Here is a 22,813-nt window from a genome sequence, read left to right as displayed (position 1 = left end):
AGCCTAGGATACATGAGAACTTGTCTCAATGGAATTGTCCAATCTTTTTGTTGTATTTCGTCTTTTTGTACATGCGTGTGTTCGTGTGTATTTGTGTAATTGCACATACGTGATAAAACTTTTCCTGGGGAGATTCAACACAAGTTTTCCCACCCCAGATAGGGATCCCAGGGCAGACCAAAACATAAATACCAGCCTGGTCTACAGAATGAGTTCCAGGACAGCCAGGGCTACACAGAGAAACCCAGTCTCAAAAAACCAAAAAATAATCAACCAAACCAAAAAAAAAAACAAAAAACAAAAAACAAAACCAAAAAAACATAAAGACCAACTAAGTCCAACTTGATGAACCAATGCACTTTATTGGAGTTAATTATAGAAATGTGGGTGAGGGGTCACTCACAGGAGCAGAAATGACTCAAAGCTGCATTAGCAAAGCCCACCCCAGTGTGGGTGACAGCTCACAAAGCTTGGAACCTGGAGCACACTGCACATCTGCAGGCAGCTCAACAGTTGAACAGTGTCCTTTCCAGGTGCCTCCTCTGGTCTATAACCCTCTACTAGGCATCTGCTCTGGTCTGGGAGTCTTCTTGGCAGCTTGGCTCCACTTCTCAGCTCTTACTGCTTACTCTGATAGGAAGGGGCCTAGTGAATCTAGTCAGTTTCAGGGACTTCCTGAAGCTATTGTGAGTGCTTTCCTTTCTGCTTAATGAACTTCCTGCAAGATGGAATGTTTTAACCTGAGAGGAAACCATTAGAAAATACAGGTTTCTCCAGGCATGGTGGCACAAGCCTTTTATCCCAGTACTCAAAAGGCAGCAGATCTCTGCGAGTTCAAAGCCAATCTGATCTACAAATTGAGTCCACTACAGCCAGGGCTTGTTACACAGAGAAACTCTTGTCTCAAAAAAACAAACCAAAACCCCAAAGGGTTCCTTTGAAATTGCTCTCCACATTATCTTTTTGAGGTAAGGCTTCTCACTATTGTTGGCATCAGGACCTCGGGAAAACCTGTGACATCACATAGGGGACCTACAGACCTGTTGCTAAGACAACGGCCACCATATTCCCAGAATCCATTTGGCTCACCTCCCACCTTTACCTATGTTATGTCATTATCCATATATATAAGCAGAATGCCCCTCCCTCCCTCTCTTCCTCCCCTCCTTGCCCCTCTCTCCCAATAAACCTTTTTTTAAAAAAGATTTATTTATTTATTATATGTAAATACACTGTAGCTGTCTTCAAACACTCCAGAAGAGAGCGCCAGATCTCATTACAGATGGTTGTGAACCACTATGTGGTTGCTGGGATTTGAACTCAGGACCTTTGGAGGAGTAGTCAGTGCTCTTAACTACTTAGTCATTTCTCCAGCCCCCAATAATCCTTTTACACTTGGAACTCTTTTGGCCTAGTGTGCTGTGTTCAGACACGAGCCGCTATTCTAACATGTCAACTATAACCTAGAGTTAACTCATTTGGCTAGACTGGCTGACCAGCAAAGCAGAGGAGTTCTTTTGTGCCTGTCCTTGTCAGTGCAGGGATTGTGGACGCTTGGCCACGCCCAGGTCCTTCTCGAGGATGCTGGAGGTAGCTTCGAGGATGCAGCTCAGGCTCTTGTGCTCCTGCAGCAAGTGCTGCTGCTGAGGATGGCCATGGTATTTTCACAGACTGCACTTTCTTCTCGGTTTCTTGAGGGTTGCTCTTGAACTCACTGTGGAGCCTGATCCTTCTGCTTCCAACTCTTCAAGTACTGGGTTTGATTTGTTCTGTTTTTGTTTTTGTTTTGTTGTTGGTGGTGGGTTTTTTTGTTTTGTTTTGTTGGTTTTTTTCGAGACAGGGTTTCTCTGTATAGCCCTGGCTGTCCTGGAACTCACTTTGTAGACCAGGCTGACCTCGAACTCAGAAATCCACCTGTCTCTGCCTCCCGAGTGCTGGGGTTAAAGGCGTGTGCCACCACACCTGGCTTTGATTTGTTTTTTTTTTGTTTGTTTGTTTGTTTTTGTTTGTTTGTTTGTTTGTTTTTTTGAGACAGGGTTTTTCCGTATACCCTTGGATGGCTTTGAACTCATGGCAATCCCACCTCAGCCTCTTGAGTTTGAGAATCAGAGATGTGCACCATCATGCCTGGCTACATTGGTGCATTCAGACACACATTTACTGGGGGTTTAACCTAGGGCCTCACACATGCCTGGCAAGCACTGAGCTCCAATCCCAGTCCCTCCTTTTACATTGTAAAACTGCATGCAAACCAGACTGCCCACTGTGGTACTGTAATCCTAGCACTTTAGAGGTTGAGGAGAGGTGATTTCAGGTTCAGTGACAGCCTGAGGTACATAGCAAGACCCTGTGGCAAGAACAACAAAAAAGAAGGCCCTGGGGACTTGGATTCCCACAGAGAAGAAAAAAAAATCCCACTTGCAGCCGAACTTTATGTGTCTCTGTCCCCTGCTTCCTAGAGGAACCAAGGTCTGCAGGTCTAAAGAGGCTACACAGTCAGTGGCAAGTTTATGCCCCAGGACTACAGTGCATCTTGAGGTTTTGGGTATGGGCAAGGACATCTGTTGATCAGCTCCATCAGAGGACAACTGCCTCAGTTACACTTGTACAGATAGGAATATCCACCAGCGAACAAACACCTTTCTTCCCCATGCAAACAATAGTAGAAATGCAGCCTCACTGTGTGCTCCCCTCAACTCAGTGTTAGTCACCGAGCAAAATGCAATTCTGTATGAGAGCCAGGCTCCTCTCCGTGCTGGCCTTACCCTGTGCTCACTCTTGAAGGCACTCCAAGCTCCTACTTGGCTTAAGCTTCCCTGGCAGAGATCACCCGACACCTCCTAGTTGCAAAATCAAAGTGTTCTATTCAGTGTTTAGCAGACTCTACCTGCCTCTGGCCATTGTGACACCAGTTCCCTCTAACCATCTTTCATCACTTAGGAGTCACCCTCAATGCATCCTTTCCCTGATACTGTCTCCCCGAATCCAGTGACTCACCGAATCCCGTTGACTGTACACGTCTCCGGAGCTCATCCGCTTTTCTTCATTCCGGTTTTTAAAGTCATTCACGTGCATGTGTGTGTCTGTGCGTGTGTATGCCACCTATGCAGGTGCCCAGGGAGGCCAGAGGAGGGCAGGGCGTCAGGTTCCTGGAGCTGGGGTTACAGGTGGTTGTGAGCCAGCTGTTGTGGGGGCTGGGAGCCTAGTTTAGGTCCTCTGGAAGAGCAGCAAGTACTCTTAACCACTGAGCCTTGTCTTTTTTTCCATTCTGTTCTTGAAGTTTTAAAATTGTGTGTGTGTATGTATGTATGTATGTATGTATGTATGCATGTGTCTATCAGGTCCCTTGGGGCTGGAGTTACAGGCAATTGTGAAGCAGCTAATGTGGGTGCTGGGAACTGAATTCAGGTCTTTTGGAAGAGCACCATCTTCCCAGCCCCCATCTTTCCCAATATTGGGGCTACTGCTCTTTGTGTAAGGATGATTGACTATTGTTTGGTTATCATGCTCCTGGGGGAATCCAAGACCTCTTTCCTGGGGAACAAACGGCCACAGGCTTATTTGTAACTTTTTAGTTCTGAGAGTTGTTTCTTTGTTGTTGTTGTTTGTGGTGGCGGGTAGGTTTTTTTTTTTTTTTTTTTTTGTCTTTTTTTTTTCTTTCTTTTAAGAGGTTCTTATTGTAGTCCAAACTGGTCTGCAACTGGCTATAGTTAAGGCTGGTCTGTAACGCCTGATCATCCTGCCTCTATCTTCCAAGAGGTGGGGTTACAGGGGCAAACCCATCACACCCAGCTCGCAGATTTATTTTTGATGGACCTCCTCCAGTTCTTTAATGTAATCTATTGGCTACTAGGATAACTAAAATATATTCCTCCATGTCATTCTGAGGTTTGTGTAATTTATGTGATTGTATTTTAATCGTCTCTTAATACGAGTCTGTGAACCTCATTAGAGTGGGAACTACCTGAGGGCAAGAACCCAGTCTTACCCACTTGAACACTAGCTTGGGTGCGGCGGCGGCTCAGGGCTCAGGTAGGGAACGATGAGGCTGCTTTTTCACTTCATTCTCAGTGGCTCCAAACGCAGCTGTTTTACCGATTCCAGCACCCTTCCAGCAGCTACAGGGACCCACGTCTTGAAGCTGCAGCAAACCAGGGTTTCTTATTTTATTTCAGCCCGGTTCCACCGCTGATAGGCTTTCCCCTCTGCTCCTCTGCAACTGTGATCTAGGACAGACTTGATGAATGCCCGGGAGTACCCTTGGGAGTCTTCTCTATCATTTCACGTGTGCAATTTGAGCTACTTTAAATTCCTGTGAAGAAAGGTGCCCTTTTCGTGTTAGGGCCTTTTTCCTCCAGTCCGTACGAAGCAGGGCAGGTAGAAGAGCAGGGGAGAACATGAGAGCCACTTCTGGAGGGAAGGAGCAGAGCTCAAAGGACTGAAGAATAGCAGAGGACGACGCACAAGGCGACGCCGGAGAACAGATCTGCTAGCCAAGCTCGGGTTTCCCCATGGCTCCGCCTCCTCCACGAAGCCCGACCCTTTTCAGGGCGGGACCTTCCACTCCAGCCAATTCTGGGAGCCGAACCCTGGCGGTTTGTACTCTTTCTTTCCAATGAGAAAAAAGGGAAGCTGCTTGGCTCCAATGACCAATCCGAGGAGGCGGCTCCTGGTTCTCAGGCAGGTTTGTAAGAGTTCGGGCCAATTGGAAGCGCAGCCACGGCTCGGCCCGGGCGCAGCGCGCAGGCGGTGGCGAAGAGACGCCGAGCGGGCCGAGTGTGGCCGAGCAGAGCCGGAGCGGGGCCGCAGGAGCCGGGCCGGGTGTGGACCGGCCGAGATGTCCTATAAACTGAAGAAGGATAAGGTGAGCGTGGCCTTTCCCCTTGCGCCTCCGCCGCCGGGCCTGCGCGCAGCTCTGGGAGGGGCCCGAGGCAGGCCCGGGACAGCCTCAGACTGACCCTCTGGTCCGGCCCCCCGCAGCACTCCCGCGGCCAGCCCCAGGGCCGCGCGACTGCCAGCACCCCCAGTCCGTGCAGCAGCTGGGACAGCTCTCCGTCTTTGCCCGGACAGATTTCCCCCCACCTATCCCTCTTCCCTTCCTCTTTGCTCCTATCCCCGGCCCCCTCCAGATCTGCTCCACTCCCGGCTCACTCCCTTGCTTTTTCTCCCCGCCTTTATCTGTCCCCGATCCCCCACGGTTTGGGACAGTGCTCATTTAAGACCGCATTTCCCTCCAGTACTTCCCCCACCCCCGCCCTGAGCAGCCCCTTCCCTCTTCTCCTCACCAGCTTAAAAGACGGCCTCTCCACAGTTCTGTACAGTCCCTCCTTCCCCCCCCCCGCCCCCCCACGACAAGCCCCTGACCTAGAACCGCTCTGCTTTCTCTCTCCTCCGCCCAAATCTGGCCTAGGCCCCTCCCTCGAGTCTTCCTTTACACACAAACTTGTAAGCCAGGACCGAGCCCTTCTTCTGTTGATGGAACCCCAGAACGTCTGTGCTGGAAGGGAGCTTTGGAGCACATGCAGACTAGCATGCTAGTGGTACAGATGAGGAGACTGAGGCCGGGTCAGGGGAAGGGACTTGTCCAAGGTCACACATCCTGCTGGAGGCCCAGCTGCAATATCAGGTCTCCCAACTTGGAGGGCTCTTCTGTGCAAGTGCCTAACTGGCATCAGCTGGCTTCCATGTTCACCCTAGACGGGACTCGGTTTCTAATCTGTTAGAGGCTCCTCCCTGTATTCCTTAGGATAACCTTTGCATTTCCTTTTTTTGCACCAGGACAGGATTTCTCCCTTTCTTCTGGCCTGTTCTGTTTAGTTTTCTTCTCATTCTGCCGTCCAGTACACTCGGTTTCTTTATTATTTGCAGTGGCAGAGATCAGACCCAGGGTCTTGCACATGCTAAGCATGTGCAGTACCATTGGGCTACACTCCCAACCCCACAGGCCATTTCTTGATGTTACCGTCTTTTGCCATCTTTTGCCTCCAAACCACCCTGACCTGTCCCTGCCTTTCCCTTTGTTTGCTGCTCTTGCTTGATCTGTGGTTCTTCTGAGAAGCAGACTCAGCTGGGGAGGCTGGAACTGGTCTTCAGACTCCCCAGCTTTTGGGCTGGCCCCTTGTGTTGGGCTGGCTCTGGCCTGGTCTCGTGGTCCACTCTCCTGATGACCCCAGAGGTGGATTGCATTCATTTTTCCCCTGATGGATGCTGGGCTACCATCTCTAACCATATCAGTCAAACTCTTTATCCCGGGGCTGTTGTGTGTTTGCCAGGAGGCTCTGCTTCTGGGCTGTCACTGTCTCGGTCTGAGAGTTAGATAGAGCACAGGACAGGGGGTGGTGAGCCAGGCAAAGTTGTGTGCCCTACCTGGGTCTTATCCTTGGGGAGTGGGCTTGCCAATGGGCGCCATCCAGCAATAGAAACTGTGCACTCAAGATAGCTAAGCCCGGGACTGGGGCTGTGGAGTTCAGAGGAAGGGGTGATCTCCTTAAGCGCCTGTCGTTTCTAGTCTGTGGACCAGATCCTGTCCCATCTGTCTGGCGGCTGATTGGGAATTAGAGGGGACGTTCTTAGACTTCGTCAGGCTGTGAGTGCTTTGCTTGAGAAAGGGCACAGGAAGGACCGGGATGCGTGGAGGCAGCCAGGGAGGCCTTTATGAGAGCTAATCTCCTGCACTGGATTTTGGGCTGCGTTTGGCCTCCTTCAGGTTCTGAGGGGGAGAGAGATGACAGTGTGACTGAGGTGTACCAGGGTGGAGGCACAGAGACAGGTGGGTGGAGGCCCCTTTATTGCTCATCTGTCACCTGTCCCCTCTCTCCTCGCTATCCTTCCCTGCTTCCCTGGGGAAGTCTTTCCTGGGCCTTCACTTGGGCTCACTTACAGACTTTATGTGTTCAGCCTTGGGTGGGAATGAACTGTGGACACGTTTTATCCTCCTTGAGGTATTAATGAAACTGTGTGCAGGTTTGCATGTCCCTTACACATAGCACATAGTAGGTGCTTCGTAGGCTGGTGCTGAGTCAGTCTTTTTTTGTGAGATGAGCATCCTTCCCTTTTAAGATTGGATTTAGGTCTTTTTAAAAAAAAGGTTTCCTGCATTAGGTACCCCTCCCACTTTCCTGTTCATCGTAGCGGTATTAGGCATTTGGATTTTCTGTACCAGACACTGGGCTAAGGGAAGTGGGTCCTATCATGGTTTTTGTTTAATAGGTGAGGAAGAAGAGGCCGAGAGAGGCTCCTCACCTCCCCACTCGCACATAAGTAGTAAGCGCTGAGGTTAAAACACAGTGCTGGCCCGAGAGTCCAGTGCCTCCCGTCATGCGACAGCTGGGCCGGGCCACAGTGCCTGTGTTTCACCTGTTCTTTAGAAGACAGGGAGTGAGGCTCGTGGGCCCTGTTCCCCTACACCCACTCACACCCACACACCAAGGCAGCTGAACCTCTCAGGCACACTCCCTGAGAGATGAGTATCAGGTGGGTGGAGGGTACCGGAAGCTTAGGCGGCTCACGATCCAGCAGAGACCAGCCTGAGTGGCGGTGGGTCAGCTTTGTTGGAGGGCCTGTGTCTGTTGTGTGCTGTCACTGTTGTGTGCCTGTGTCACTTTACTGCTGGGCCCTGTCCTGGTTGCATTTCCCCCCCACCCCCCCTCTCCACCACTTGCTGAGAGCAACTGACAGGAGTCAGTATGGCCAGCCTGATCAGTAGGCAGTGGGAGAGTGCTCAGCCCAGAGGAGCCCCTTCCTCCTTAGGCAGAGCTTCGAGCTGCTCCCCATCCGGGAATGGTTTTCCCTCTCCACCCCCAGAAAGCCTTCCCCCCTGCTCCAGCCCACACAGAACTCTTCTCTCTGAGATCAGCTTGCCCCCATAGTCAAACCATTTGATTTAACACTTCTTCCTGAAGGGGCTTGGCTGCTTGAATTGCAGACTCTCGGAGCTGGAAGTGATTTCTAAGGTCCTCCAATCCAGCTCTCATCTCAGGCTTGAATCCCTTTGCATCATGCATTAGGGGAGGCCATCCAGCCGCTGCTCAGATGCTCAGGACTGGGAGCTCAGCCTCACGGGGCAGTCTGTTTCCACGCAACCGCACCGTGAGAAAAATCCATCCTCGCTGGCCTCAGTCTGTCCTGTGGACGCTAGCCCGTTTCTCTCATGCCTCTGAGTTGTGTCTCTGCCGCACACGCAGCCCTTCCTCTGCTGTTCATCTCGATCCCCCCCCACCCCCCTTCCCCTGCTCTTCCCTTCTATTGTTAACATCCTGGTTTCTGCAGCTGTTGCATCTCTGGCTGAGCTTTTACACTGCTAGAATGGGCTGCCTTTCCCTTTAAGAAACTAGAATTTCTTATTGCCCCTTCCTCGGCACGTGCTCACAACTAAACCAAACTCGAGCTTGGTACCCTCAAGCCATGCACTCCACACAGGTCTGTCACCTGCCTGGCTGGTCCCACGACCTGCAGCCTGTGCCACAGCATTGATTGTATTGTACTTGCAGTCAGAGCTACATCCTTAAGTCTCTTCCGAATTCTCCCCATCCTGTCTCTGTGTGGTTGCTTTTGTTTTGGCCCAGAGCATGGGAAGAGATGCTGGACAAGCCAGGGCTCTGAGCCAGTTGCCAGGTTCCCAAGGGAACCTTTCGATCGGTGCTCACAGTTTGTTAAAAATTCAGGACTTCACCTCCATCTCTGTCCCGAGCTTGTTGCCTGAGCATCTGAACGGTTTTTTGGGTGGGACGATTCTGGACCGTTAGCATCCTGTTACATGCAACAGCACCCTCTTGGCTGGGTGCTGTTTATGTCGCCTAAATAAATGCCCCCAAGTCTTGGATGACCCTGAGGGGACAGAGGTGGTTTCTGCTCTGCTCTAGCGGGGAAGCCTTGGGCACCTCTCACCAATCCCAAAGATCCAATGAGGAGACAGATGAAAGAATATTGTCATGCCTAATTGTGAACCTAAGCTCCCCAGAGGTCCTGAATCTCCTTGTGTGTCCCAGCATTGATCAGTAGAGTTTTTACTTATTTTTGTTGTTTTGAGACAGGGTTTCTCTGTATAGCCCTGGTTGTTCAGTAACTTGCTCTGTAGACCAAGGGCTGGGCGTGGTTGGCGCATGCCTTTCATCCCTGTACTTGGGAGGCAGAGGCAGGCGGATTTCTGAATTCGAGGCCAGCCTGGTCTACAAAGGGAGTTCCAGGACAGCCAGGGCTATACAGAGAAACCCTGTCTCGAAAAACAAACAAACAAAACAAAACAAAAAAAGAAAGGCATGTGCCACCATGCCCAGTCGATCCAGTAGGTTTTAGCTGATTCAGTTGGATGGTACATAGTTAAAACAAAGACCTAGGAAGGGCTGGGGCTACAGCTCAGTGGTAGAGTGCTTGTCTGGCATAGCAAGGTCCTTAGTGTGATCCTCAGTTCAAAAAAACAAACAGAAAAAAAAAACAAACAAACAAGAAAAACCCAACAACAACAAAAACAACAACAAGATTTAAGAGGTTCAGGCTAGGCCTGTCCTTTCTCTTGGCCTCTACTAACCCTAACTCCATCTTTCCCCAGCAGGAACCCTCCAAGCTTGCCAAAGGCACAGCCAAGCCCAGCAGCTCAAGCAAGGATGGTGGAGGGGAGAACACCGATGAGGTAAGGATGGTCCACATGGCCCTGTTGTCTGCACTGATGCTAGGCTGCAGCTCCCTAAGGGTCTGAGGGGACAGTCACACGGGCAGAAGGGAGGGAGGTTCCTACAGCCTAGAAGGGACAGCAGATCTCAACTGCTCTTGAGCACGGTTTGGCTGGTGTAGAACAAATATGTATTCTGAGTCTTTCAAATTTCTTAGATTCTCCACTTTCAATTTTGATGACTCCTTTTTCAGTGGCTAGGGGTATGGCCAATAATGGAGGCCATAGTATACATAAGGCCTTGGGCTTAATTCCAGTGTGTGCGTGTCTGTGTGATACATGCACGTGTGCACGTGAATGCATAGTCTTTTTCTCAATGTGGGGTCCTGCTTATGCATGCCTATGAACTCATCATTTGAGAAGCTGAGAATCACGAGTTTGAGTCAGCCTGTGTTATATATACAGCAAGACCCGGACTCAATAAGGTGGTGGTGGTTGGCGGGGGTGGGGGGAATGGAGGGGTGGTGCTGGGAGGTTTGTGGTCCTGGCCAAAGGGGAAAAGTCTACAGTGCCTTGTGGGATGACAAGTCACTTTGATATGGATCTGGGTGGGGCAGGGGCTTGGGAGTGGCTAGTGTCCCTGAGTTGGGCAGGGCCGGGGCCACTGATTCTGGTCTCCATGTGACCAAAGGACAGTCGTGAACAGAGGTCAGCACAGCTCAGCAGTCTGGAGCTATAAAGCAATAAACAGGCAAACAAGACAGCCAGAGAATAGAGGGTCTTGGGGAAGTTCTAGGATGTGGTCAAACATCTGGGGTATGGTCCCTGGGATGCCGTGTCTGCTGGACAGCCTGGGAATGCATGGGAGCTGCTGCCACACCTCCTCTGCTCTCTCCTGCTTGGAGCTGGAGAAGAAGTCTTGGATACCGGCTGGTCTTGTGCCTTCCTTGAGAAAGGAGCTTGATTGACCAGTGTTTGGGGATAACTGTGGATTTAGATTTTTTCCCCCCCAGGCTACTTATTCCTGCCCTCTCTAAAGAGATACAAGTAACATTTACATTGGTGACCACTGTTTTAGGACTTGCAATGTAATCTGAAGAAACAGGCTAGGTTTCTTGCCGGATGTTTGGACCCCGGCAGTTTAAAAACCATAACCGAGTAATGAAGACTGTAGCGTGGGAAGGGTCTGCTTGAATAGTGATCTGCGATCTCTACTGATCATTATCCCCAGACGCTGTAACCGTGTGGTCCCATCATGGTCTTTTCTACCAGGTGTGAACTGAGCAGAAGAGCTGGATGGTGTGTGTGGCTTCTGCCTCACACCCGTGCACTCTCTGTGGGTCACAGCAAATGTGTCTGGCACACACCCTCAGGGCTCACTCTCCCTTTCAGAGGTGACTCACTGAGAAAGCGGTTGAGAGTTAGTGACCAGTATTAAACAGCAAGGGGGGAGGGTAGAGCGGTGGTGCATGCCCTTAATCTCAGCACTTAGGAGGCAGGGGGATCTCTGTGAGTTCAAGGCCAGTCTGGGGAGTTCCTGGATAGCCAGCATTCTTAGGCAGAGAAACCCTGTCTCGAAAACCAAGATTACAGCAAACCGAACAACAACAAAACCCAGCCAGAGAGACCGAGATCCAGGATTTAACAGGCCTTCCCCACACACTGCCTCCCAGTCTTGTAGTTACTAGGCATACTGGTTATCATCTGCTGAGAGTAGCCCGCCTTGACCATTTGCCAAAGTTCCCAGGGCATGGTCAGGGGCCCTGTGAGCTGCTGTTCTGTCTCTCAGGTCCCTGGCTGCACTTGGCCACTGCTGTTAAACAGTTTCTGGTGAACTCCCTGCTTGTTGGTGTTGGAGCTTCAGGAGGGTCCTACCTGCATGGCACAGTATGGGTGCCACATCCGAATGTGTGGAGCTAGGGAGGGAGGGAAAGGGTGGGGTTCCCTCGCTTAGAAAGTGGGGAATGCAGGCGTGGTGAAGTCAAGAGCACACAGTGCCTCACCACTGGGTTTTTCCAGGTCTTCCTGGGGGCTCTGCTCAGAGAAGTAGTCTTGGTCTTAGTTGCTCTAGAAAAGGAGAGGGTAAAGTTTACTGTGGGTCCTGTTTTATGGAAAGCCTTCCAGGGCTTATGTCCACGAGGCGGCTGCAGAAGTTTACTTCCTGAGTGTTCATGAAGTGCTCATGGGTGATGGACTCAGATGCTGAGAAAACTAGGGGCCAGCTTTGAGACTGCGGTCTTTTTAACATTTTTATTTTACTATTTTTATGTGTATATATGGATGTTTTGCCTACACGTATGTCTTTATACCACGAGCGTGCCTGGTATCTATGGAGGTCAGAAGAAAGAGGGCATTAAATCCCCCAACAGGAGTTACATGTGGTTGTGACAGCCATGTGGGTGGTGGGAACCAAACCTGAGTCAGCTAGTGCCCTTAACTGCTGAGCTGTCTCTCCGTCCCTGAGCCAAGGATGTAAAATACTATCTCTCATAGCTCTCTCTTGCCCTTTTTCCAGGTAACATTTACTTTTTTTTTTTAAAGATTTATTTATTATACGTAAGTACACTGTAGTTGTCTTCAGACACTCCAGAAGAAGGAGTCAGATCTCATTACGGATGGTTGTGAGCCACCATGTGGTGCTGGGATCTGAATTCAGGACCTTCTGAAGAGCAGTCAGAGCTCCTAAACGCTGAGCCATCTCTCCAGCCCCAACATTTACTTTTATTGAGCAGTTATTTTGTTTTCCAAGGTAGCCAAAGCAGATTACCATATACCAGGTGGCCTGGGACAGGAGAAATTAATTGTCTTACAGTTTTGAAGGCTAGGAATCTGTCAGGTGTAGCATAAAAGACATGCCTTGAGGTCGTGTGTGTGTGTGTGTGTGTGTGTGTGTGTGTGTGTGTGTGTGTGTCTATTTGGATGTGTACACTGTGTGTACAGATTACCTGCAGAGTCCAGAAAGTGTCATATCTCTAGTTGGACTTATAAACTATTGCGAGCTACTTGACATGGGTTCTGGGAACTGAACTCAGGTTTTTCTGCAGGAGCATAGCCCCAGCTTCTGAGGTCCTTTTATTTAGAATTTGGATGGGGCCAAGTGGTGGTGGTGCACACCTTTAATCCCAGTACCTGGGAGGCAGAGGCAGGCGGATTTCTGAGTTCCAGGTCAGTCTGGTCTCCAGGACAGCCAGGGCTATACAGAGAAACCCTGTCTCAGAAAGCTAAAAAAAAAGAAAAGAAAAGAAAAGAAACAAACATTCGGGATGAATGTGTTTGTGCTCACTTTGATCCTTGTACTTGTGGAGATAGGGGCTGACCTGGTTCATTTATGAGACTGCATCTCTTTTTTTTTTTTTTAAGCTCATCAGACTAGCCAGTTTGCTCCAGGGCTGTGCTTCTCAGCCTGTGGACCAGCAGCCCTTTCACAGGCTGCATAGCAGATATGTACATGGCAACTCATAACCGTAGCACAATTACAGTTGTGAAATAGCAACAAAATAATTTTATGGTTGAGGGTCAGCCTAACATGAAGACTGTGGTGAAGGGTAGCAGCTTTGGGAAGGGGGAACCCCTGGCCTGAGGTTCCACTTTCCTTCTGGCTCCTGGGGATTACAGGAATGCCTCCATGCCCACCTGGCATAGGTGGGTCCTGGGCATCCAGAACTGTTTGCTGCGATTACATAGCAAGCTCCTTACTCTGTGGCCCATCTGCTGGTCCTGTCCTGAGGTTTTAGGGGAAGGTTTGTTCTCTGCTCTCTGCAGGCTCTCCGCAGTCTGTGGCTCTCCTTGTTTTCTGGATGCACCCAGTCACTTCCTCCTCACACAGCACTGTCTCTGTGTGTCTTGGTCTATCTGAATTTCTCTCTTTAAACGGATGCCAGTCATCAGAGATAATGCTGTCCAGTCCAACAGGAGGTCATTTCCACTTGATTATGTCTATCTGTAAAGTTCCGTTCAACGATTCAGGGCGAACACAGTTGGGTGGGCCACTGCTCAAGCCTGCGGCAGTCGGGCTGCACACTACCTGAATCTGTGCGTGCCCACTTAACTGTCACTGCAGTCCCCCAGGATCTCTCCCTTGTCACCCCCATTTGATAGAAGAACTGGAGGCTCGGAGGGAACAGCGTTGCTCTGTGAATGAGAGGCAGAGCTGAGGTTCGTGGGCTAAATGATGCTTTGTTTCTGAGATTTGAAGGAGGATCCTAGGATGAAAAGTGGCTTTGAGATGTCAGGTGAGACTCTGTGTCCTGCCTCTGCAGTGAAGATCTTCTCTGGTCTGACTCTGGAGAAATGGACTCTTGTTTTTTGTTTGTTTGTTTGTTTTTTCGAGACAGGGTTTCTCTGTATAGCCCTGGCTGTCCTGGAACTCACTTTGTAGACCAGGCTGGCCTCGAACTCAGAAATCCGCCTGCCTCTGCCTCCTGAGTGCTGGGATCAAAGGTGTGCGCCACCATGCCCGGCCCTTGGTTTTGTTTTTTTAGTGTTTTTTTTTTTTTTTTTTTTCTGAGACAGGGTTTTTCTATGCATCCCTGACTGTCCTGGAACTCACTCTGTAGACCAGGCTGGCCTCGAACTCAGAAATCCACCTGCCTCTGCCTCCCAAGTGCTGGGATTAAAGGCATGCGCCACCACTGCCCAGCAGAAATGGACACTTTAGCATACTGTTGTCCTGAGTTCTGGGTGCAGGGACGGAGGAAGGGAGGATGGTCCAGTCTCCCACTTCAGCTCCAAGGCCACAGTTGTTATCCTCAAACCTCTGTGAGTTTGAGGCCAGCTAGGGCTTAGAGAGACATTGTCTCAAAAACAAAACAGACCCACCAAAGTCTAAATTGAGCCAGGTGTTCTCATGCATGTCTGTTGTCCTACAATAGGCAGGATGATTGCTGTGAATTCAAGGCCAGCCTGGTCTGTACTTTCTAAGTTTTAACCTAGGCTATAGTGTGTGATTACTTAAAAACAAAATAAAATTTTGGCATCTCACATAGTTAAAAGCCAAAGTCCATAGCCTTTCTGGCTCCATTTTGTTTTTCTAGCATCTACCTCATTATTGGAAGTCCAGACTCCTGAACCAGAGCTTCTCTGTGACACAGGCCCCCCTACATGAGTTCCATTGTTCTCAACCTGCTCTATTGTCCTCTATTGTTTTTTGCTACTTAACTCAGCTTTATCCTCTAAGAGCTAAATCAAAACCCTTCAAGGATGGAATAGATGGATCATAGTTAAGACACACACACCCCTTAAAAATAAATCTTTTTTAAAGTCCCCTCTTGAGAGATGTCCTCCCTCATTCTTCCAGGCAGTTGGTAACCCATCCTCTGTTTCCACAGCCTTTGTGTTCACTGTACTGGCATCTCCATGGTACCATCAGCTGCTTCAGCGGCTGCCCCACCTACAGTCTCTGAGCTCTTTGAAGACAGGGGCCATGTCCTAGTCACCTTTCCTCTTTGATGCTGAGTGAGATGTTTAGAGAAGAAAGGGAGGATGGGAAGAATTAAACTCAGCTAGCCAGAGCTCCATTTGTCACAGTGGGAGAGGATGCCTCTATAGATCTCAGGGTTTAAACTAAAGCAGCCTTCAGTTATTAAACCAGTTAATTCATGATGCAGTAGATACAGCATGTAATCTGTGCTTTTTAAAAAATATTAATTTATGTATTTATTGTGTGTTTGCACAAAGGTCACAGGGCAACTTCTGTCCTTCTACCATTTGGGTCTTGGGGATTGCGCTTAGGTTGTCAGCCTTGGAGACAAATGCCTTTATCCACTGAGCCACCTCACTAGCCCTTATTAATTGTGTTTTGCACCGGAGTCTTGCTATGTAGTCCAGGTTGGTTTCAACCCACAGTGACATTTTCAGTTTTGTCTTCTGAGTGCTGGATTTATGGGTATAAACCACCACGTTTGGTTCTATCTGTGTACTTTGTAATTAATTTTGAGCTTTGGTCTTGTTTTGTAGCCTAGGCTTGCTGAAAACTCCATCCATCTGCCTTGGTCTCCTGCATACCCAGGAGTACAGGCATGTACCACTTTTTCTTCTAATTTTATGATCCATCTTCTTGTTAATATTTCTTAGAGTTGGGGGTAGGGAGGTAGCTTAGTTAGTAGAGCCTAGCATGCACAAAGCCCTGGGTTCTATACCCAGCGCCTCATACACTGATGTGGTGGCACACATACTCAGGAAGTAGAGGCTGGGAATCTGGGCACATGAAGGCCTCCTGGGGGCCATGTAGGTTTTGCAGTGGAAGGTACTTCAGGCCTCTGCAGAGTTTCAGAAGGCCTAGACAGGACAGAGTTCAGCAGGAACGCAGAATTGCTGGGTTGCCTTAGGTCAGGTATCCTTGTGGTGGCTGCAGTTGTCAGGGGGCTTGTGTGTCTTCTACCCACCCCAGGACAGTGGAGAGACATTAGAAGACACTGGAGGATTTAGAATAAATGACCCAGTGTGAAGTGAGTGGCTGCCACAGCCACACATTTGCTCTCTAACAAGCATGTGAAGGGGAGACAGACAAGAGATGCCCCCCTGGGCCTTGGCAGTCAGGGCCTTTGCTCTGGGCTGGCGTCTCTCAGTGGTTTCCTATACTGGGTCCTGCCAGTGGTCCTTTTGAAAGGAGAGCTGGGGCCAGGCCAGTGGCTCAGTCGATAAGCACAGGTGGGAGGGCAGATTCCATCCTTAGAGCCGTAGAGGACTGAGGAGGTGGAGTACTCCTGCAGTGCTTGTGAGCCTCAGCAAAATGGCAGCTCACAGGCCATCTAGCCTGGCCTTCGCAGAGTGACCAGGAGACCCTGCCTCAGAGAAGATGGGCGGCAAGGAGCTTGTCATGTTGTCATCTGACATCCGATGCACTGCTCTACACGTGTGGTGTCATCTGTGCTCACACACATGGACATGTATAAACATACATCACAGACATACACACATAAAGTAAAAGAGAAAGCTGTGCAACCCAGTGGGATGAAGCAGACAGCCCACTTGGCTGCTTTGCCGCCACAGCAGCTCGCAGCAGTGCGGACCTAGTGTAGCAGGAGCCCGTAGGCATCAAGTTGTTGGCTGGCTTTGGACATTTTAATTTTTTTTTCTTAAAGATTTATTTATTTATTTATATGTAAGTACACTGTAGCTGTCTTCAGACACTCCAGAAGAGGGAGTCAGATCTCGTTACGGATGGTTGTGAGCCACCATGTGGTTGCTGGGATTTGAACTCTGGACCCTTAGGAGAGCAGTCTAGAAGAGCAGTCGGGTGCTCTTACCCACTGAGCCATCTCACCAGCCCGGACATTTTAATTTTAATTCATGTAACTCTGTGTTCTCTTGAAAACTTACATGGACAGTGGTTAGAAAATTACTGATCTAGCTAACTTTTTTAAAATTCATTTTTATTTTATGTACATTGGTGTTTTGACTGCAAGGGTGTCTGTATAAGGGTGTTCGATCCCCTGGAATAGGAGTTACAGTTGTGAGCTGCCATGTGAGTGCTGGGAATTGAACCTGGGTCCTCTGGAAGTGCAGTCAGTGCCCCCCGCCCCAGTTCCCTTTTTAGGGGCAGGGTCTTTCTGTGTAGCCCTGGCTGGCTGGCCTCAAACTCAGCGATCCACCCACCTACCGAGTGCTGAAATTAAAGGTGTGTTCCACTATTAGTTGATCTAGCTAACGTCCCTTATTGTTAACAGAAAATTGAGGTCCTGCTTTCTCACTCAGGGAAGAGAGCCTTCTTTTTCAGAGTGGTCCCCAGTATGACCCAGGTGCCGCCGGATGCCCCGTGTTTTTCCCCTTCCTCTACTCTGCAGCTGCTGTTCCACATCATCCCTTCTCAGCCTTCCTAATGCTGCCACTCCTTTAGCATAGTTCTTCATGGTGGGGAGACCCCAGCTATAACATTATTTTCATTGCTGCTTCATAACTAATTTTGTTACTGTAACGAATCATGATGTAAATATCTGATATGCACATATCTGATGTGTGACCCCTGTGAAAGGGTCATTTGACCCTCAGAGGGGTCAAGACCCACAGGTCGAGAAACACTGCTCTAAGGTCATCTATGGAGATAGGACAGGAAGGCTCGTAGGGAGGAGGCTTGGTTCCTGTTGACCCAACGTTCATGAGTGCTTGTTAGATGTCACTTCTAGGGGTACCCAGAGGGTTACAAGCCAGGGCCCTGGCTATCAAGAAATTCATTAGAGCTTAGTGGTTTTCTTTTCTTTTCTTCTCTTTCTTTTTCTTTCTTTCTCTCTTTCTTGCTTTGATTTATTTATTTATTTATTTATTTATTTATTTATTTATTTATTTATTTTATGTATGTGAGTACACCATTGCTCTCTACAGACATTCCAGAAGAGGGCATCAGATTCCATTACAGATGGCCATGAGCCACCATGTGGTTGCTGGGAACTGAACTCAGGACCCCTGGATGAGCTGTCATTGCTCTTAACTGCTGAGCCATCTCTCCAGCCCAGCTCAGTGGTTTTCAACCTGTGGGTTGTGACTCCTTTGGGGTGGAACAACCCCTGCACAGAGATCGCCTAAGACCATTAGAAAACACCAATGTTTACATTGTGACTCATAACAGTAGCAAAGCTACAGCTATGAAGTACCAGTGAAATAATGGTATGGTTGGGCTCACCACAGCATGAGGAGCTGTGTTAAAGGGTCACAGCGTCTGGAAGGTTGAGAACCACTGCCCTAGTTGAAGGGGATGATGTACCAATAGACTAAGCACGCTTACAGCGCAGCCATTCGGGAAGCCAAGGCAAAAGGATCAGTTGAAAAGCCCTGTAGGGTCCAGCAGTGGTGGCATAAACCTTTAGTCCCAGCACTTGGGAGGCAGAGGCAGGCAGCTCTCTGAGTTCAAGGCCAGCCTGGTCTACAAAGTGAGTTCTGGGACAGTGAAAGCTACACAAAGAAACCTTATCAGGGCAGGAAGGACACAAAAAATTAGACTAAGCAAGAGGTGTCACTGGGAGTGAGTGGTTAAAAAGACATAGAACAGACAGGGGGTTGAGGTGAGCCAGAAGGGCCATGATGAGCTGAGTCAGCTTTTAGAGAGGTGTGATTGCTGAAAGACCCAGGGACTTACTGGTCTCTGGCTTTTAAGCAAAGGGGACTGTGAACTCAAAGGAGCATTTGAGTGGGCTGCCTTGGGGTGGCGTTTCCAGGGTGCATTTGTAGGACCTAGGTATAGAGATAACAAGTGTAGCAGCCGCCAGAGCAGCAGATCCTTACGAAGCAGCCGCTGTGTGCCAGGCGCTGCTCGCCTCCGTTCTTATCATAGCCTTGTAAGACAGGCGCTGTGCTCAGCTGCATCTTACAGGTGAGGAAACCGTAACTCTGCCTGGGGGCTGGCTCTACACTATCTGTGTGTCTGTGTGTGCATATACACGCACGAGTGTTGCACATTTACGTACAGGTTCCCAAGGAGGAGGTTCCCAGACATACATACAGCACAATGCACATAAAATTAAAATTTAAAGAAGCAGTAAGTACTCTTAACTACTGAGCCATCTCTCAGTTATAGTTTTTGGGTTTTGTTTTTTGTTTTTTTTTTTTTTTTTTTAAACAACAACAAAACAAACAAACCAGGGTCTCACTGTTAGTCCAGGCTGGCCCAGAACTATGGCCAGTCTCTTAAATACTGGGGTTCTGTATTGCAGGTATAAGCAAACCCACTTAGTGTGTTCTTTGTTTTCAAGACAGGGTTTCTCTGTGTAGCCCTGGCTGTCCTGAAACTCCATCTGTAGACCAGGCTGTCCTTGGACTCAGAGATCTGCCTGGCTTTGCTTCCAAATGCTGGATGAAAAGCTGTGCCACCATGGTCCAGCTTTTAGTATGTTCTTGAACATTAAGCTCAACAGATGAGAGTTTGGTTGACCTACAGCAGGGAAGTGGGATACAGGAGATGAGCAAGAGTCCAGACATTCAAACCCATTGACTTCCCAGCCATCTGTCTCTCCTCCTTTCAGAGCCTGACCTTGTAGAAAAGGATTCCCTGGAGTCCAGGGCACCTTGCATTGTCTAAAATGACACTAGCTCATTGCTGATCACAACAGGAGTGTATGGTGCCCACTCTGTCCCCTTCCTTGTGTTACCTGGTCAAACCTGCCCCAGTCAAACGAGCTCTCTGGGGTTGTTGGAAGCTGAGAGCACCAGATGACCCAAGTGCTAAGAAGCCACGCTCAACCCACAGGCCTGCTGGACCCTGTTCCCTTCCATTCTGCTGTACCCAGACAGAGCACAGGCTTTACACAGTGTTTTTTAATTTATTTTTATTCATTCATTTTTGGTGTAGTGGTGACAGGACCTAGGGCTGGACAACTATTCTGACACAGAGCTATGTGCCTGACACCTTTTATCTTTGAGTCAGGGTCTCAGCTGCTTGGGCCACCTCTTCCTCGCCTGTTTTGTTTTGTTTTGTTTTCGAGGACAGGGTTTCTCTGTGTAGCCATGGCTGTCCTGGAACTCACTCTGTAGACCAGGCTGGCCTCTGCCTCCCGAGTCTGGGATTAAAGGCGTGCGCCACCACTGCCCATTCTTCCTTACCTTCTTAACAGCTGGCTTATAGGTCTGTGCCGCCAGGCCCTCTCGTTTTGTTTAGTGGGGTTTTGTTGTTTTAAGACAGGCTCTTGCTCTGCAGGCCAGGCTGCCTTGGGAACTACTGATCCTTGTGTCTCTACCTCCCCAATTCTGGAATTAACAGGTATGCAGAATACCCAGTTATTTTTTGTTTTTGCTTTTAAAGGTTTATTATTTTTGGCCAGGATAGACAGGGCTACAGAGAAATATTGTCTCAAAAAACCAAAACATATAAAGATTTACTGTTTTGTGTGTGTGTTTTGTCTGTGTGTAATTATGTGTGCACAACAGGCATTCTCGGTGTCCTTGGAGGCCAGAAGAGGGCATTAGATCTGGGACTGGAGGTACGGGCATTTGGGTTCTATGTGGGTTCTGGGCTTCACACTGGGATTCTCTGGAAGAGCAGCCGGTGCTCCTACCTGCTGAACCATCAGTCCAGCCAGCTTGCCTTTTTTTTTTCTTTTTTTCTTTTTTTGAGACAAAGTCTCATCACTGTGTAACTCTGGTTGGCCTGGAACTTGCTATGTAGGCCAGGCTTGCCTTGAACTTGTGCTTCTGCCTCCCAAGGGCTAGGATTAAAGGCATGTACTACTATGCCTAGCTTAATTAAGCCTTTTATTACTGTGTATACATGTGTGTATATGTATGTGTATGTGTGTATGTATGTATGTATTATGTATGTATGTATATAAGTAAATAAATACATGTGGCTGTCTACTGACAGAAGTATGGAGATGCTCATTCAGGTCAGACAGAAGAGGGCAGTAGGCCCTTTGAACTGGAGTTGCAGGTAGTTGTGCGTTGTTCAGTGGGTGCAAGGACCCCATCCAGGTCTTCTGTGAGAGTGGTGCATGCTCCGAACCACTGAGACATTTATCTGGTCCCAGGGCTGCCTTTTTTAAAAAACAAAAAACAAAACCCAGGATTTTTATTAAACTAAATTTCTGACAAGGTGCAAAGATTCAAGAACAAGTTTCTTTTACTAAGTTTTAAATTGAAGGGTGTAGACCACTCAGTAATGTGAGGTGTGTCCAGTGTCTTGTTACCACACGCTGTCTTCATCCAAGATGCCCTCACGACAGTGCTTCCCCTGTTGAGAAGGTGCCTCGTGTCGCCTCTCCCACAGTCAGCCCTTATGCCCAGGCCTGAATGTTTCCTCCCATCCTGAGGATTGAATTCAGCCTTGCAAGACCAGCGCTGTAGCGCTAAACTAGACCTTCCGCCTTGTTAACTACTTTCCTGATCTCTGTCACCATCCATCCTATTACTTTTGCCTCCTCACGGTGTGAACACTAAACGCTATTGACACCTAGGATTTTTCCTACATTGCACTATGGATCTTTATGACAGTTATCTCTGTCCCCGGCCTGTCTCCTGGGCAGGGATAGCTCACTACCTCTCTACAAGCAAGAATAGGTGAGGGCTGGTAGATGGTCAAGGCTAGGGTAGAGGGCATCTTGTGAAGAGCTGGCTTCAACGAATTACTTTTATGCCCAGGCCCAGCCCCAGCCCCAGTCTCAGTCACCATCATCCAACAAGCGACCCAGCAACAGTACACCACCCCCAACACAACTCAGCAAAATCAAGTACTCAGGGGGACCCCAGATTGTCAAGAAAGAACGACGCCAAAGCTCCTTCCCCTTCAACCTCAACAAGAACCGGGAGCTACAAAAACTTCCTGCCTTGAAAGGTACTCACAGCCAGCCAGGGACTTGTGAACTGGGCCTCGGGGCTGTGAGCTTTGGTTGGGGAGTGTCTTTGGGGAAACGGGGTACTATAGATGGGGAGGTGCAACTGTGAGTGAGGTGAAGGGGTCCGGGTGGGAAAGGGAGGTCTACAGGAACAATTAAGACATGCACCTGACTGTTGAGACCTCCACAGACTCACCAACCCAGGAACGTGAGGAGCTGTTTATCCAGAAGCTACGCCAGTGCTGTGTCCTCTTTGACTTCGTGTCAGACCCACTCAGTGACCTCAAATGCAAAGAGGTGAAGCGGGCAGGACTCAATGAGATGGTGGAGTATATCACCCACAGCCGTGATGTTGTCACTGAGGCCATCTACCCTGAGGCTGTCACCATGGTGGGCACAGGGAAAGGACACAGAGGGGCAGGGGGAGCCCCTGGGGAAACCTAGACAATGGTTCTAAGTTGGGCTCACGCCTCAGTTTTCAGTGAATCTCTTCCGGACGCTGCCTCCTTCATCGAATCCCACAGGAGCAGAGTTTGACCCTGAGGAAGATGAGCCAACCTTGGAAGCTGCCTGGCCGCATCTCCAGGTACCAGGAAAGGGATGGGATGGGTCTGGCAATAGGAGACGGGGGTCCCTCAGGCCTGCAGCAGGGGGCGCCTCCCTCCCAGTGCCGGGGCCCCGCCTCACCGAAGCTTCTTTTCCCCCACAGCTCGTGTACGAGTTTTTCTTACGTTTCTTGGAGTCTCCAGATTTCCAGCCAAATATAGCCAAGAAGTACATTGACCAGAAGTTTGTACTTGCTGTGAGTTTGAGGTTCCGGTCCTTCCATGAGCTGTTGTCCCGCATACCTTCCTTCCCCCGTGTCCAGCCCGCTTCTTCCCCTTATTCTGATTATCCTGGGAGTTCATCTGTGTCTGGCGCAAGGCTCCCAAAGAAACTCCTAGTGTAAGTG

At 49.3% G+C, this 22,813-nt stretch overlaps 1 protein-coding gene and 1 long non-coding RNA gene across 3 annotated transcripts in view; one reads left to right on the top strand and one right to left on the bottom strand.

The window, feature by feature from the left end:
- Positions 1 to 342: 342 nt before the first annotated feature.
- Positions 343 to 4,072, bottom strand: Gm52314. The gene is made up of 2 exons (XR_003952400.1): positions 3,989 to 4,072; positions 343 to 3,155 (listed from the first exon to the last, which is right to left on the bottom strand). It is a non-coding gene; the product is annotated as a predicted gene, 52314 (long non-coding RNA).
- Positions 4,073 to 4,670: 598 nt separating this feature from the next.
- The window catches only part of Ppp2r5d (protein phosphatase 2, regulatory subunit B', delta), a 22,036-nt gene continuing 3,893 nt past the window's right edge, over positions 4,671 to 22,813 (top strand). The window contains exons 1-6 of one of the 2 annotated variants that reach the window (NM_001357684.1): positions 4,671 to 4,864; positions 9,548 to 9,628; positions 21,668 to 21,860; positions 22,052 to 22,251; positions 22,337 to 22,447; positions 22,571 to 22,663. In NM_001357684.1, the coding sequence (NP_001344613.1) occupies positions 4,838 to 4,864; positions 9,548 to 9,628; positions 21,668 to 21,860; positions 22,052 to 22,251; positions 22,337 to 22,447; positions 22,571 to 22,663 (705 nt within the window). In that variant the 5' untranslated portion in view covers positions 4,671 to 4,837. The remainder of the gene's footprint in view (positions 4,865 to 9,547; positions 9,629 to 21,667; positions 21,861 to 22,051; positions 22,252 to 22,336; positions 22,448 to 22,570; positions 22,664 to 22,813) is intronic. The other variant, NM_009358.3, reaches the window with a different exon arrangement.

This window comes from Mus musculus, chromosome 17 (genome assembly GCF_000001635.26).
Source record: "Mus musculus strain C57BL/6J chromosome 17, GRCm38.p6 C57BL/6J".
NCBI lineage: Eukaryota > Metazoa > Chordata > Mammalia > Rodentia > Muridae > Mus > Mus musculus.
The sequence above is the reverse complement of the archived record's forward strand: the minus strand, read 5'-3'. Positions and strand labels throughout refer to the sequence as shown.